The sequence below is a fragment of the Ambystoma mexicanum genome, chromosome 6q (genome assembly GCF_040938575.1).
Source record: "Ambystoma mexicanum isolate Mex_15411 chromosome 6q, UKY_AmexF1_1, whole genome shotgun sequence".
In the NCBI taxonomy this organism is placed as follows: Eukaryota; Metazoa; Chordata; class Amphibia; order Caudata; family Ambystomatidae; genus Ambystoma; species Ambystoma mexicanum.
The window spans coordinates 51816671-51833634 of NC_090937.1; the positions used below are offsets into that span (position 1 = coordinate 51816671).

Here is a 16964-nt window from a genome sequence, read left to right on the forward strand (position 1 = left end):
TACGAAAAAAAGGAAAAGGAAAAAAGTGCAATCCAACTTAAACGATTAGCAATTTTTTGCTCAGTGACCGTATTTTGCTATTCTTCGTAATCACATGAGAACAAATTCCCCAGATACCCTAATGGCATATCCTAATAATGCTATTCAGTGCTCAATACCCTTCACCCAAAAGGTACTGCGAAAAGAGAGCAAAGGCATGCTACGCCTTGACTCCCCCTTCTTTCCATCATGCAAGAGTCAAACTTGAAGGGTGCTATAACAAATGTCAAATTCTGTGACACCCACCTTCTACATTGCCAGCCTAAGGACTCGCACTACATTCCTACTCTGATTTTCCCATTCCAAGGCTCGTGGTACTACAGATCAGAGCTTGATGGTGTACGTTTAAAAATGCCCCAAACTGGGGTCCATTGGAGCAGTTGCAGTGCACAGCTACAATAGGGGGGGTAGAGCCCACACTACGAACCATGGAGCATCTAGGCAGACCTGAAGAGAGTCCCCAGGGCTGCAAGACGTTTACCATGGCCGGTGAGGCAGACACTCCTGGCACAGCAAAGCAGAAGAAACTCTATTGCAGACTGAAGGGTGAACCCGATGCAGCAACCCTTCATAATTCTTTGGTCTTAAAGAAGTTAGCCAGATAGCAACACGATTTCTATCTCAATAAGGAAAAGGGGGCCAACATTAGACAGATAATCCAATCCTGGGCTACAGGAGCCAGTCATCTGCCGATAACAGCTTGCACCACATCCACTCATTTTTTTTGTCACATGGCCTAGATAAATCAACTAACGCAAGTCAATCACATCATCATACACAATTGCTTAAACATTCTAAATATTACATAATAATTCTTCATTCACATTCCTATTTACAAACGCAACTTCAGCAAAAAAAAAAAAAAAATTAATAAAAGATATTGCACAATGATCCAAATAAAACGCTCCCATAGGAATTCCCAGGGGTCCAATCCAACTCCTTCAATGAGATGCCCAAAGAGTAAGCTAAACCTTGAAAGGATGGAGGCGAGGCCCTTGCACTAGGAATGCGGCAATGGTATCCACTACCCTGCAATTGAGGCTGGATGCATCCCAATCCCTTCATATCCAGAATACAAACAATATAAGGAAGAAATTAACTCCACCATTAATATCTGCTTTTACCACTCAGGCTGCACATTCAGCAAAAATGCATTCCGTCGTGGCTAACTGAGGCTTGTAGAACAGGAAGAAGGCCAGCGAGGAGGTTGATGAGCTTAGTGTGCAAGTCTGTAGAAGGAGTTAGAACAGAGAAGGTTGGGGAGGGGGAGGGGCAGGAGGGGGTGCTGTTGCACTAGAACAGATATGGCTGCCTGAAGTGGATGCTCCAGAATGGTGGACGCATCCTTGCCAATATCTGCGGCTGCACAGCGACTTTCTTAGTAACATTTCGTTTGATTGAACCTCATGTCTACCTCGAGCTGATATTCGATTTTGGTGCTCGGGGATCGCTAGCGAACATCCTCCGGTCCGGCTCCTCATCTCCAAAGAGGTCGGCCCCTGCGCGTGGAGACGCTGTGGCTGCTTGGCCTGCAAGAGTGAGGGGCTTGAGGATTGCAGGCCCCGCTCTCTGGAGCTTCTTCGCTGGAGGTTTGCAGCGCCTTGACTTGGGTGATGGCTAGGTCTCTACCCCTGCAGCACCCCATAACGGATGCCTTCTTTCTCTGCCGCCTGTGTGACATCCGAACCCCCGGAGCTCCTGGCAGGTACCCTGCGACAGGGACCAAAACAAGCAACACGCCAGCCCCTTGGGCTGGTGAATCTACGGGGCACATCCCCACGAAGAACAGCCTGCCTGAATCTTTGTTGACACCCCTGGACCAGATCTTGCTTGAACCGGGGGTCTGAACGACGCGACCCTCCAGCCCACTGAGACGGGAGCGCCATACAGATCCTGTTTCACCAAGCCCTGTGTTTGCTGGGGGATCCGAGACCCGGACATCATGCTGTGCTCGTTTCATCCTAATCACACAGGAGGATCGCCCAGTCCACGACCTGGGTACAGCCGCCGTTGAGCCCGCCTGCTCCCTGGAGCGCTGTGTTGGACTGACAAGCCCTTCGCCCGGGGCTGGGCCTGACTGCCTCCTGTGGACTGCTCCCAGACGCGCGGGGAGACAGTGGCCACTTCCAACACTGCCCTGCCCCCCGCCCCCTCACCTCTGGCTGGGGGGTAGCGACGCTGCGGCCCGCGTGCTACGCGTGGCAAATCTACCCAACAAACTCGCCGGACTGAACCGCGTTGCTTGTGCGGGCTCTGTTCTGCATGGGCTCCTCGCATCCAACTGCTCATGCGAAGTACTTCTGTGACCCACGGATCAGTGCCCGAGGGAACCTACCTAGCAATACTATATCCCTCCAGGATTGTTAGTGTCAATACCATAACCCACGCGATTCGTGGGAGAACACAGTCCATCTGAGTACTGCTCAAACCTACCAGACCACACTACACTGCTTGCTGCAACGCCATATCCGTTGAACTCCTAAGAACTGATTACTTTGTGGAATATTCTGGCTGGTGCTCACAGGTGAGAACTGGGCAATTGGGGGTCGCTGGGCCAATATACAGTGCAAAAAGGTTGCACATACCGCATCCTCTCCGGGGGGGAAGACAGTAACCAGATTGTCAATACCACACCCCCCAGAGTGCCCTGTCATACACCTGTTTCTTTACCTATGCCGGATGTATGTGGACTCTCAGTTGAGGAACTACCCTTCGGCTTAGCGCTTCTACTCGCCCGGTATTGGTGCACACCCACTGACGCCCATACTCCGTCCACCCGGCGCATTTCCACTTCCCTCCCTCCCCTCCGCCTGCCTCTCAAGCCTATATAAAACTGTATACACTAAGAGGCGCCATATAGCCCGCCTCTCATCAGTGCCCTGAAACACTTATTCAGGGTTGCAAAAGGAACCGCAGTGGTCAAATCTCAGTTTAATAATTAATTGGAACACACTACAGTGCTGTATTTGTGGCTCCACATCATAACCTTGCTGGTATCTACCATCATGGTACACATCCACTGGCGTCTCGTTATCTGCACTTGGTTACTCACCTGGGGGGCACCGCGCTCGGGCCAGACGTGAGGCCTGGCAGACTGAATCCACAACTCTCTTGTTTCGACCAGTTACCAACAGTCAGCCCCGCAGAGACTATGACTAAAGGAACTGGCAAAAAAACAGAGCTCCATTAATATGTTTGTGAAAGCCCCACCCAGGTCATCCAACGGAGCTACAGAGCTGGCACCATGTACATCACCACACCCTGAACCTGCAGAGTCACAAAATATGGAGTTCATGCACGAGGGGTTCACCACGCTACACTCCTAACTTGATATCAACGGCACCATATCGTCCATTAAAGCCCACATGGAGAAAACTGATAGCCAGGTTGCGGATGTTGAAACAAGGGTGGGCGCTGCAGAGGACGATCTGGTTGCCATCCGGGCAGAGGTCTCCACTCTCTCTAGGCAGGTACTGGAGGTTTCCAAAAATAATGAGGACCTCGAATCGCGTTCTAGACGCAACAACCTTCGCATCATCGGGATCCCTGATGACAGGATCGAGGGACCCATGGAAGATTTCATCGAACACAGCCTACTCACATTGTTTTGTATTGGACTCCCCTAAACTCTCGCCACAATTTGCGACAGAGGGCCCACCGCGCCTTGACTGCCAGACCGATACCGGGCACTCCCCTGTGACATATTATTGCTAGGGTCTTAAATTACTGAGATCGCGATTCACTACTTAGGGCTGCTAGAGCTAACAGAGATCTGTTTCTCGGCTCCTCCAGAGTCTACCTATACGCTGACTTTTCTGTAGCTGTCCAACAAAAGCGCAAAACCTTTCTAGCGGTCAAGAAAATACTAAGTGAGGTGGGGGTTAAATACCCTATGCTGTATCTTGTCAAGCTCAGAATTTAACATTCTAACCAGGTTTTCTTTTTCAGGATTTATCGAGGAACACTTCCCTGGTTGAGTACACTTTGAATTTACCGCCACACCCTTGCTGAGCGACTGCTTGAGGGATCTGTGCCAGTTCCGTGAGGCCCAGTGCCCTCTTGCCAGGTAAACCCGCATCAACTGATCGCTCTTTTGTCCAGCTGAGACTATGGCTCATCGCCAAGATAATCTTTCTGCCTTCACCATTACTTGTTTTATGTGCAATGAGAATCCTCAAGTTGTCCACAGTTCGGAACATCACCACCAGGCCAGCATGCAGGCCCCCAGGCGTTGATGTCACTGGTTTGGGTTTTGATAGTTATCTGGGTTTTCATTCCTCTGATTGTGAGGGGAATGTGGTAGGGGTCGGGTGGGATGGGTGTGTTGGGGTGCTATGAGGAAAAAATGCTCGACATGTACAATGGAGGGAGAGCGCGCGGTTACACAAAGAGAACATGCTTCATTAACTGGCATCTCTATTCCTACTCGAACTGGGCCCCCTAAATGTTGCTGCAAGACCTAGCTATACCCCTGCTTCTCATGTATTTTAATGGCGGATCATGACCTGGCTTGTATGAATTGGAATGTGAGGGGTCTCGGGAACTACAGAAAGATGAGAAATATATGTAGAACGACAGTTCAAATTCTCTTTTTACAAGAAACTCATGGTCGAGCCGAGGGCTGCTTAAAATTTTCAAAGACATGGGGCCCACAAAGGTTCTATACGGACTACTCCACTCAGAACAGGGGAGTCCAGGATAGACAGATGCCTCACATCTGACAGGCTTATTAGGAACATTATGCATACGTCAATCCTCCCCAGAACACACTCCGATAATTCCCCAGTGACTCTCTCTCTAAATTGGGGCACCGACTACAATGCAACCCGTTCGCGGAGGCTGAAACCCCATTCATTATCCGATGTGGCCTTCAGTGCTGACCTGGAGTCGGCCATCGATTAATATTTTACACTGAACACTGGGTCGGTCCGTACACAGGCTATCCTGTGGGAATCGTTTAAAGCCATCTCCAAGGAATCCGGGATCCTTAAGACTATCGATAGGGATTTATCGAAAAGTGAAGCAGCACTCGCTCTCCTTGAGGCTCAGTATGATCAATACCAATCCCCACCTATCCTTTCCAGAATCGGTACCGAGTTACACATTTCATGCCCATGCTGAAAGGGAAAGGAAGTTTGATAACCCCGGACTCGCAAGGTGGTATGGGGAGGGTGAGCGACCGGGTCGCCTGCTGACTTATCAGTCACGAAACGGAATCCCCGCATATCCTGGCTATTGAGAGAACTGATGGCTCATTGGCCCTTTCCCCACAAGACATTAATAAGGAGTTTCAATCATTTTACGCAACCTTATATGCCCCACATAATACATCCAGACCAGTCAGGATTTATCCCAGTTAGATCCAGATCCCTCAACATACGCCTCCTCTTTAACATCATCAGTCGAATTGACCCCAACACTAAAGCAGTGGCGGCAGCCCATGACATGCAGAAAGCGTTCGATTCAGTGTCTTGGAGCTACCTTTAAAGGGTACTTGAGAAATGCAATTTTGGGCCCCCACTTCCTCTCCTGGGTCAAACTGCTGTACTCAGACCCGGTAGCCAGGGTCCATACGGAGGATAGATGTTTGCCCCACTTTCGTATTGCCAGAGGCACAAGGCAGGGCTGCCCCTTTTCTCCTGAATTTCCCCCTAGCTATTGAACCCTTGGCTGATCGGATACGACAGACACATTCACAGAGGCCTGAGATTACTGGATACAGCTGACAATCTCTTTACTCTTCATTCAATCTCTCCCGAACGCATACTTGCCCCAATACTTGAGGACGCCATCCACTTTGGTCTACTTGTCGGTCTCAGAGTCAACTGTACAAAATCATTTTTTCCACTTACATGCCACCCCTCCACCCTCTCCCCCTGATCTCATGGGATCCACCGGGGCACAATTGGACTTCACATATCTTGGGGCGATAATCGCTCATCACCCTGGAGGGGTATATGCGACAAATTATCGTAATTATTTGAATAGGCACAAAGAAATACCTAGGCTGAGCCAAACTCCTGTTGTCCCTTGCAGGCAAAATGGGCATCTTAAAGATGGTTGTGCTTCCCCAACTCCTTTATCGCTTTCTCAACCTTCCTTTGTAGCCTGGCAGGGAATTTTTTCAATCTCTAAATTGCACACTCAACACTTTATGGCACGCTGGTGCTATTCCCCTCATATTTTCCACTCTGGCCACTCCTATCCAGCGTGGTGGCTTCGGTGCACCCGACTTCGAGAAATACTGACTGGTTGCCCAAGTACAATTTGCATCGTACTGGTTTGCCATCTTGAACCCCCCGTCGCATGCAAGACTTGAATGGCGAGCAATTGGCGACCGCGGCATTCGTCCCTTGGCACTTTTCTCCCCTGCCCTCAACTGCAGCCCTATAGACCCAGTGGGCACCACATTCCTTGCTAAAATATGGATGTTGTCAGGTGGCTCTCGCCCCTTTCATAGCAGCCTAACGCTCTGGGGTTTCCTTCCTGGTGCCCCCTGCATCCCCCGACTGAAGTGCGCCATTGGGTGGAGGCGGGGTTTGAGACCATCCGAGATGTCTTTGTTCAAGACAACTTCCTGGAATGGCCGGATCTGCCGGAGGCCCCAAGATGGAAATCGCCCATCTGGCTCCAATAGGCAGGCCTCCGCCGATTCCTCAAGGACAGATATCCGACTTTCCTTATTATACCTCCTGACGACCCTATATTAGCTGAAATAAAGAACGTCGCCACCAGCAGGGGGAAAATAACCAGATTATACACTTTATTACAGTCGGAAACTTCCCCCACATTCGACAAGCTGAAACACTCTTGGGCGGAGGATCTTGGACTCGATATGACCAACCAACACTGGAAACAGATGTGTGCCCGCACCCACGATGTGTCGTTTAATTCCTGTTTTAAACGCATCCAATTTAAAATCACACAGATTTCACTACACCCCAATTCGTCTACATCGAATGCAACCAGACCACTCTTCCAGGTGCGGTTCTGAGGATGCTTCCTATAATCACATTATATGGTCCTGTCCCTGCCTCACCCAGTTCTGGACCAAAGCCTCTCCAACATTCTCAGCCGTCCTAGACCACGTGATTATTCCATCCCCACTGAAATGCCTCTTTCATGACTTTCCCGGCCTTGGCCGAGACTCCCCGAAAGCTTGCTGGGCTATGCATGCTACTTGCTGTGCGCTGTATTCTGCTGTGTTGGCTCCGGCCCGCGCTCCCACACATGTGCAATGGCTGTGTGCCGTGACCCGGGCCTCTGACACGGAGGAGGCTTGAGCCACTCACCAACCATCAACATCCAGACCTAAAGATACATGGTCCCAGTTCCGCTCTTACATCTCCCCCATCTCCACTGACCCCGATGACTGCTCATCTGCACAACCCTCTCCTAGCAACATTCCTATCGAAGTGAAGGCCCCCATGTGTCAGATCATATATGTGAGAGAATGGGTAGCTGTTTGGATGCCCGACTACTGATTGTCGAAATTGTATACCATCTGGATATGTCATTGTACTCGCTGTATACTGCTTACTGCAATCTCTTCCATTGTTATGTCAAGTACAACAAGGTTTTTAAAAAAAGAATGGAGAAGGTTGGAGGAGAGGAGATTGTGCAAGAGCAGGACAGAGGAGCAGGAGGACAAAGGTGCTGAAGAATAGAAGGATACAGAAGGAACATTAAAAAATGAGATGGAGGGGGGTAGAGTCGAGGAAAGGATAGAAAAAAAAAGGTGCGGGGGCAAGAGGAGGTAGAAGGAAGGAAGGAAATCAGATGAACAGAAAAATCAAGATTTGAAAGGAGGTGAAGAATGAGAAAATGGAGTAACACCAGGAAATTGGAAGAGGTGTAGCCAGGGAAATGTAGGAGAGGTTGAACATCAAGAGGCGGCCAGAAGGAGAGGAAAGAGACAGGCAGAATTTCACCCCCTTCCTAGCCAAGGGAATTTAGTCTCCTCCTTCAGATCCGGTCTCAGTAGAATTCCTGCCACTTTCTCCAATACAACCAGTACTTTCTGTCTACTCTCCCCTCCTGTCCGTATCACCTACTTAGAAAGCGCACCGAGACCTGTGGGCATCATAGTGCTCATTTTGTTGAGATCCCAACAGAATAAAAAGGGGAGCTTTTAAGACAAAAAAACATTCAGGATCAAGGAAAGTCTTTGAAAGCCATTCTAAATTCCGAAAAGGCTTAATCAACCTCACAGAGAACGGAAGGGTATTCCAAAGAGTAGGAGCCACTACTGAGAAGGCCCACCTACAGTGGCCTTCCGATAATGAGGAACACAAAGCAGGTGAAGATTTGAAGAGCAGGCCCGGACTGGGTATTATCCCGGAAGTAAAAAGCATCCCTTTGATTTTAAAGGCTTCATGTGTTAAGCAGAGGGTTTTAAACTTAATTCGGCTCTGAACTGGGACCAAGTGGAGTCTATGAAATACAGGTGACACATGGCCAAACTTGGGCAGCTAAGCCACCAATTGGGCATCTGACTTTTGTTTTGCAAAATGTGTAGCCTATTAAGATGGTACTTAGGCTGAGCCAGCAAAGTCGCATTGCAGTAGCCAGTCAATCCCCAGGACAGAGGAAGCAAATACTGGACCACGAAGAGCATCAGAATACAAGGTATAACCTTCTTAAGTAGAAGTTTAAAATTGCCACACTACATCTAGCGCTAATTTGAGGCTCAGGGGAGAGGGGCAGTGATTTTAATTCCCAGATTTATTATGGAATCAACTGGGGTCAGGCGAGTGCCCCAAACCTCAGGGGAACAGAGTTACTGTGCTGTTGGTTGTCCAATCACCAGAGTTTCTCGTCTCCGTTCAGTTTCAGCCAGTGGTTATTCATCCATTTCCCAATGTACACCAAAGAGCCCCTCAGATGAGTAGCCACTCAATTCAGATTCTGATCTACGCGCAGAATCGACTGGGTGTCATCGGCACAGGAATATAAATGGCACCTGTGAGAATGAATGAGACTAGCCAATGGACAAACGTACACATTGAAAAGTAAAGGAGAGATTGCAGAGCGTTGAGGAACACCACAAGTGAGAACAGAAGGGGCAGAGCCAAAAGGTGGGAAGTGAGAGCGTCTGAGATCGCTCAGACAGGAAAGACTTGAACCAATGAAGTACCGTGCAGGAAACCAGAACCTCAGCAAGACGGCAGCACAGGATAAAGTGGTCGATAGCATTAAAAGCTGCAGATAAATCCAGCAGGATCAAAAACCCAACGCGGTCCAACATCACAGCGAGGTCATCAATGGCCGACACTAGCACTGATTCAGTGCCCATACATGGACGGAAACCCAACTGGAAAGGATCTAAGATGGAAGCATCCTCTAGAAAATTCCAGTAACTGAGGAGTGACTACAGCTTCCAAGACTTTCATAAGAAACACAAGGGAAAACGAGAACAGAATTTGCTGCAAGGGTGGGGTCTAACGTAGGCTTCTTCAAAAGAAGTGTTACTAAAGCATGTTTGAGAACTGAAAGAATTAATCTATGAGTAAAGGATTTAAAGACGAAGTGAGAATTGGGTCAAAGTCCACACAAATATTTTTTAGAACTTTCAAATGAATAGGATCGAGGGGGGACTGGATCGCAGCCAAGCTACTACTGCCAGGACCTGGTCTTGAGTGCCTAGACAAATTCGAAAAAGAAAAATTACCAGGAGAGGTCACAGTATAGTCACGGTGGCAATGGCTATAGCACAGGAGTAACAGGAGCAGGAATATGACTCAAATATTAATTTTTAATAAAAAACTGAGGGGAATCACAAAGATCCAGAGAAGGAACAGAGGCAGAAACTAAACTGGGAGAAGATAGCTCCCCGACCACTGAAAACAGCTCCTTTGGCAGATTTACAGCCTCCGAATTTCACTTAGTAAAGTAAGGCGTTTTAGTCTCTATAATCGCTTTATGATAGTTAAGGCAACAGACTTTCAAGTCTGACAGTAGTAGGCTCAGTGCCACGTGCATTCCACTTGCTTATAGTCTTCAAAGAATGCAAATTAACAGTGTACCAGGGGGCTGAAAGGCAGTTTATCGGCCACTTTTACTCCCTAAAAAAACAACAACAAAAAAAAACAAAATACGGAGTAAAATACTCCCAACAAAAAAATTGCAAACACACGTAGGACCTTGCGCTCCTGCTTTCACCCACGCAGCTCCATGGACATGTGTGGACCAGTAGTGCAAATATTACCACAGAAAGAAACTACTATTATTACTGTCCGATTGGAGGAAGTAAACATGTGTCTTTTTAATGTGTATGAATAACTAGGTGCAAAGGAATAATTCTTTCCATTTTCCAGTTAAAACATTTTTACTCGCATTGGGAATTGGACTTCCATTTCTACTTCCCAAAAATCATTTTACTCCTAACTTAAAAAAAAAAAACGGAGTCAAATACTCCCACTTTAAAATCTTATCTGGAGCACTGGTCTTGAAGGATTCTTTTCCTAATTTCATAGGAGCAAACTCAGCCGCCACAGTGAACGCATCCTGAAGGGCAACCAATTGATTATAATCAGAAACCAAGGAAGACTGCTCATAATACTCGTAGATGCGAGCAGACAAAATGGAAGGTTCCACTTTCCCCCAGGCGCCATGCGCTTGTTAAGCTGTCAATATGGGGAATGAATACTGTAAAAGGCACAATAAAATGTTCCGACCAAACCACCGCAAGGGTGGGTGCAACACTTGGTATTAGCAAAAATCAAATCCAAATTATGTCCTTGAACGCCAAGCATGCCGGTGGATACTCTGCCTTACCCTTACAGATTATATTAATGGTATGTGACGAAAGAGATTGCATGGACTAGAATCGATGTTTAATATGTGTGTGTGTGCACCACATTTACTGACCTTTATGACACGAAGGTTGACATCCTCTGGCTCAAGCGGGTATGCACTGGTACATTGGAGAATGCAGAAGTTTGGATTGATAGGTTTTACAATCTGATACACCCTACGCATTGTGTCCATTGACTGCATTCCACTGGATATAACCATTGGACGTCCTAAACAACCCACAAAATAAAACAAACAAAAAAATAGGTCAAAAGTAATTTGGGGGATTACGTTTCCATAAAGAGAGATGCTTTGTTCAGAATGTATGCACAAAGAGAAACATTCGTACCCACAACCACAAAACAACCCTACACAAAATATTCCATAGGAAGGGGTTACATTTTCTATTGTAGGATGTAAAATGCAGGGCTGGAACACCTAAATGTTCAACGGATCCTCTCAAATTTTTAGATTACTAGCAAAAGATTCACTGCTTGTTTTCCCCAGCATAAATGAAGGCAGACCTAAAAATGTGGCTAAGTAAAAGTGTGTTTTGTTTGAAGAAGGCAGCATAGTAACAATATTTGCTGCTGTGCTTCACATTAGTACACTATTAGTCCTGTTGTAGAGTATCACATTTTTTACCTTTTCGATGGAACTCACAAAGGTTCTCCATTCTCTTTTCTTAACATACAATGGGTGATTTACCACGAATTCACAAAAGGAGCTGCAAGTGGCCCATAAAAACATTTGACTTTTCCATTGGCTTACTTTAAGACCAGAAAAGGTGAATGCTCCCTTGGGCAAGTTAGGAGATGGTGGTTGTTTCAAAGAAACGTGTCTGAATGAGGATTTACACGACCACAAACGTGTAACATTACATAAAATCAGACAAAGTAATCAATAGCAACACGCTTGAATTGCAACTAAACATTCAAAAGTTAAGTGGTGGATATGAGGTGTGAAATTGACTGAAAATAGTATGTGCACGTGTGCGAAATAAAAAAGGGAGTGTGGGGAAATAATATTTCAAAAGGGACAAACGTTTTTGGGAATAAAGTACTGCAACATTTTTTTGTCCCGACATAGTAACCTACTCTGGAGCAAGTTATGTTACGCCAGACGACCAATTATGGGAATAAAGTGGACATTTCGGTCATATGGGTGCATTGCCGATTTGTTTTTGAATAAGGTTTTTGGGGGTAAATTAGGATTAATTTGCAATTAGACAAAAACAAAAAAAAGCTATTCTTTGGGACTCATCCCCTTGGTGTTTTTTATGGTTTGCCATTTGTAAAGGCTACCCTTCAAGTGTGCGCTTTGCTCAGTAGGTGATTAATGTTAATACTTGGGAGGCAATAACCTACGCAGTAGTGGAAATGGAAAACATTTAAAAGGGGATCTGATAAGGACCAGGTTGGGGGATACGCTCTACAGGAGAAGGTTACCCGTTTAGCTCAGCAGGTTGAGAAAGCATGATTTACAAGATGTGTCGTCAAATGATATTGATCAAGTGGAATTTGTATGTGATCAGAATCTGTCGATTGTTCGTTTGTGGATTAAGTCAGGCTTGGTTTTGAACTCGATTTGGAAGGCCAAAATGGATTTGTTCAAGATGGGCTTTTTGATAGCTCAGGACCCCGAACGTCTAATAGAAGAACGTAAAGGCCGAGCTGCGTATGAAGTTGAAGGATGCTTGGCCGTCTGTTCTTGTTCTTACTGTGGTCCTACTGAGAAACCGCACCAAGTAGACTTGATACATTCGAGGACATAACCATTAATAGAACCTAACTATAGTCCCCTGACTCTGGTTAGCTGGAATACAAGGGGACATACTCATCTTCAATGGTCCTCAAACCTTTTTTTAAATCAGTTTGATATAGTGGTCCTTCAGGAAACCTGGATCTTAAAACTGCCTTTATGGGATGATCATGATATTGTACTTTTGCCAGCCGTGGGGGGAAACAAGGGAAGACCGACATCTGGTCTTATGGTGGCTGTTAAAACAAGCAAAGGTTTGAGTGTAAACAGATGGGCTGATCCTAATAATTTCTCTCAATTGGTTAAGATCTCTGACTCTAAGGTTACCTTTGCTCTAATTAATGTGTATCGTAACCCTATGGGTATTTCTGATGATCTATTTTATAGAGATTTAGTAAGTATCCTTGAAAAGGTTGCACAAGATCAAAATGTGATTGCTACAATTGTGGTAGGGGATTTGAACCTTGATTGTTTTTCTGTAAAGAAGATCTCTGTTGCTCAAGCACGATGGTTAAAATTCACACTAGACCACAATCTGTTTATGGTAAATGGGGCGTTTCCCAGAGATATTCCGCCTCACCATACGTGGGAAAGAGGAACATCTAAATCTATCATTGATTATCTCTTTGTTACAAAAGAACTGTTCTCTAAAATTTTGGATTTCAAGATTGTAGAGCAAAAAGAAAGTGACCACCTGCCATTAACTGTAGTATGGCAGGAGAATCGAAACGAGCCAGAGCAAAAACAACAGTGGTATCGACACTCTCTTGACACCAATGTTAAAAAAACCCGCCTTAGATGGTCTAGGAAGGCGCTTGATGACCTTGAGAAGGGCACAAGAGAGTGTTTGGGCAACGGGATGGAGTCATATGTGGAGGTGTTATCCAGTATGAAAAACATCCACACTGATAAAAATCTAAAGTATCCGCATCGGCATACTTTTGATCGGGTTGTCCAACAAACCACAGCTCGTTATAGACGAGACCTGAAGGCCTGTCTCAGATTACCATCGAAAGAGCGCAGAGAAATTCAGAAGCGCGTTAAATGCCGCTACCGTAACTGGATGAGGGCGAGGAAAGCGACGCTCTTCCAGTCCGATAGCGAGTAGTTTATGCAAACCATCCAGAACAAAAATTCTGGACAAATATGGGCACTCTTGAATAAAACGACAAATTCCACCCGAAACAATGACCAATTGAGTGGGGTGACTGAAGTTGCATGGCTGGCTCACTTCACAAAGCTTTATGCAGACGCCAAATTTGATGAACATAATTATGTGAAACAGTGCTCACGTTCATGGCAATTAGAGTGCTCTGAGAATATAGTTGAAGATCTTATCAGAAAATCATCCTCTTCCAGAGCAGTGGGCCCAGATGGTTTGAGTAATGCCATGTTCAAGGACAACCCATCGAGATGGGCCGCCATTCTGAATAATATCTTTCAAACAATTCTACTTTCCAGGGAAGTTCCAACTTCTTGGAAAACTTCTTTGATTGTGCCAATTTTTAAAAAGGGAGATAGAGGCTCTCCACTCAGTTATCGTCCTATTGCTCTTCTTGACGCTCCGGGAAAAATCTTCTCTCGGCCGGTCTTGAGAGACTTTGTCAAATGGACGTTAGATTTCCATCATCGCGATCCGAGCCAGACAGGTTTTGTTGCGGGCATGGGTACGGCGGTAAATTTACTAACTCTGAATGCCTTGAAGACTCAGGCCCAAACCCTCAGTCAACCAATTTATTTTGCATTTATTGATCTCAGCTCAGCCTTTGACTCGGTATCTCGTGTCAAGCTTTTTGAAAAACTTCAAACTGCAAATTGTCCCGCTACTTTGTGCGACATTATTTATGATCTACACTCCCAGACATCCATTAAGGTGAGGCTATCAGTATTAGGCTTGCTGTCAGCTGCCATCAATACCTTCAGAGGCTTAAAGCAAGGTTGTATTCTTGCATCTGCCCTTTTCAACTTTTTTATACATGATGTGATGCACACCATTAATCATGTTGCATCTGATTCGCCGAAGTTGAACGGCCTTGCTTTTAGGGTCTTATGGTATGCTGACGATCTAGTCTTAATTTCTAAAACACCGATAGGTCTACAACGTCTCTTAACCGCTGTGGGATCATATTTGGATGATAATGAATTGATTATAAATATGAAGAAAACACAAATTGTGTACTATGCACCCAGAGCGACTAAAAGGACGAGAATGACCTGGATGATTAAGGGTATCAGTGCTGAGGTGGCTGTGAACTATCCATACTTGGGCATTTTGGTTGATGGAACCACACAAATGGATTCCCAGATGAGCCCTTGAGAATAAATTGGTGTCAGCAATTTCGCAGTCCAGAATTCTACTATATAAATATGGCAAGTTCTCAATCAGTTGTGTAATTATTTTCTGGAGACAAAAAGTGTTGCCCAAACTATTATATGGTCTGGAAACGTTGAACATAATTAAATCTGCCTTCTTAATAACATTGGAATCTAAATTTTGGAGAGCTGTGTTAAGTTTACCTCCATACGTTCCAGGCCCGTGGATAAGACACGAGCTGGGCCTCACGTCGCTGTTAGCGGAATATGAGTGGCGATTATGTGCCCTGTTACGCAAATGTTTGGTACATACACAAATGGATAATCTTACAATTTTGTCCAAGTATATGTTAACATCGTCACATAAATTTGCGACTACCTGGACAAAATACATTTTGTGAATCTTGGCCAACGCTGACATAAGCATAGAGCTCCTTGTTATGAATCCAACCAAGGCCAAAGATTAAATCCATAAGAGGGATTGGATTGAGACCCAAAATCTCTGCCTTAGATATAAGGACTTCAATAGCAGTGCCTTTTCTAATAAAAAGTTGGGAGAACTAGAAAGTTATTTATTCAGGTCTCCAACGCCGCAAGTGCGATCTTGCATCTTACGTCTCCGCTTTAATTTGTTTCCAACAAGAGAAGTGTTGTTAAGGAGGCGACAAATTGAGAATGAGTTGAATTTTTGTAGATTCTGCACAAATAAAAACATTAAAGAATCATTAAAACATCTAATAGTAGAATGTCCAGCTTTAATAGATCTCAGAGCCAAGTGTTTTTGGAAACATCTAACCCTTTTTGGCTGGATGGCAGAAGAGCACAGATGGACTACTATTCTAGCTACAAGAATCATTAGTATCCGCATTGCCACATATAACTTTCTGAATGCCTTAAAATTGAATACTGACCTAAATGTAAGGTTGTGAACTGCACAGTGAAAATAGGGTGGTTGCAGGGTCTTTAAACTTTGATGCGCAGAAGCTATATAGGGTCAAGAGAAGGTGAAATGTGTTAGTCCACCTGCATTTTATTTTATCTTACTTTTAACGTATTGATGTTTTATATTATGTTAATATCCAAAGCCTGGACATGTCGTCCTCTTTTTAAAATGTGCTTATGTAGGTGTTCATGATTTAGTAATTTGTAAAATTTCTTTCTTAACTGTACTGTTCTTTGAAATGAAGATCTAATGAATTAAGCTTTGGATTTGATAAAAGTTGAGTTTCTCAGTTAAATTCAATAAAAAAAAAAAAAATAAAAAAAAAAAGCTACCCTTCAAGTGTGCGCTTTGCTCAGTAGGTGATTAATGTTAATACTTGGGAGGCAATAACCTACGCAGTAGTGGAAATGGAAAACATTTAAAAGGGGATCTGATAAGGACCAGGTTGGGGGATACGCTCTACAGTAGAAGGTTACCCGTTTAGCTCAGCAGGTTGAGAAAGCATTGCTGGGATGTTATATATTAAAAACGGACTTTTTGCAATTCCTTATAAAATACAAGTGCTATAAAATTAGCCAGAGCAAGGGTTGGCCTGGTCGCTTGCTTATATTCAGGGTGGAGGTGGGGTTATTTCTGCCTCTTGTGAAAATCAAAAGTCGCCACCCATGAACCCAAAGTTTTCTTTTCTGTTAACTGCTGTCAGCACAACAGAAGCATTTATTTGTGAATAAATAGTCCGACAAGCATATAACCTCTTTCTAAACATAATCTGTGCTAAAACACAAATCAAGGGGGACACAAACTGCAGGGTATGTATGTGGCAGTCCGACAACAAAAAAAGAAAAAAAGTTTAAGCAGCATTTTTGAGTTTCAAAATGACTCGCCCACCCCTATCCCCCCCCCCTCTCCCTACCTATGAAAGTGTAAAATGCACATTTGGAAAACAATAGTGTGCCCAGCATGTAGAAAGCCTGCTTTTAGCAGTGATGGCCCCCAACCCAGTGATAGCAATGGCCCATTAATTCCTGTTGTGTCCCCTTCAGGCCAGTAGAACAAAACAGGCAGGGCAAATAGAACCTCCAGAGGCACGAGAGACAGCTGGAGAAACGAGCAC

General features: G+C 45.1%; 1 protein-coding gene across 1 annotated transcript in view; it reads right to left on the reverse strand.

The window, feature by feature from the left end:
* Nucleotides 1–16964, reverse strand: part of LOC138515760 (sialic acid synthase-like) — a 260081-nt gene that overhangs the window by 150259 nt on the left and 92858 nt on the right. The window contains exon 4 of the mRNA XM_069630463.1: nt 10909–11063. Coding sequence (XP_069486564.1) covers nt 10909–11063 — 155 coding nt within the window. The remainder of the gene's footprint in view (nt 1–10908; nt 11064–16964) is intronic.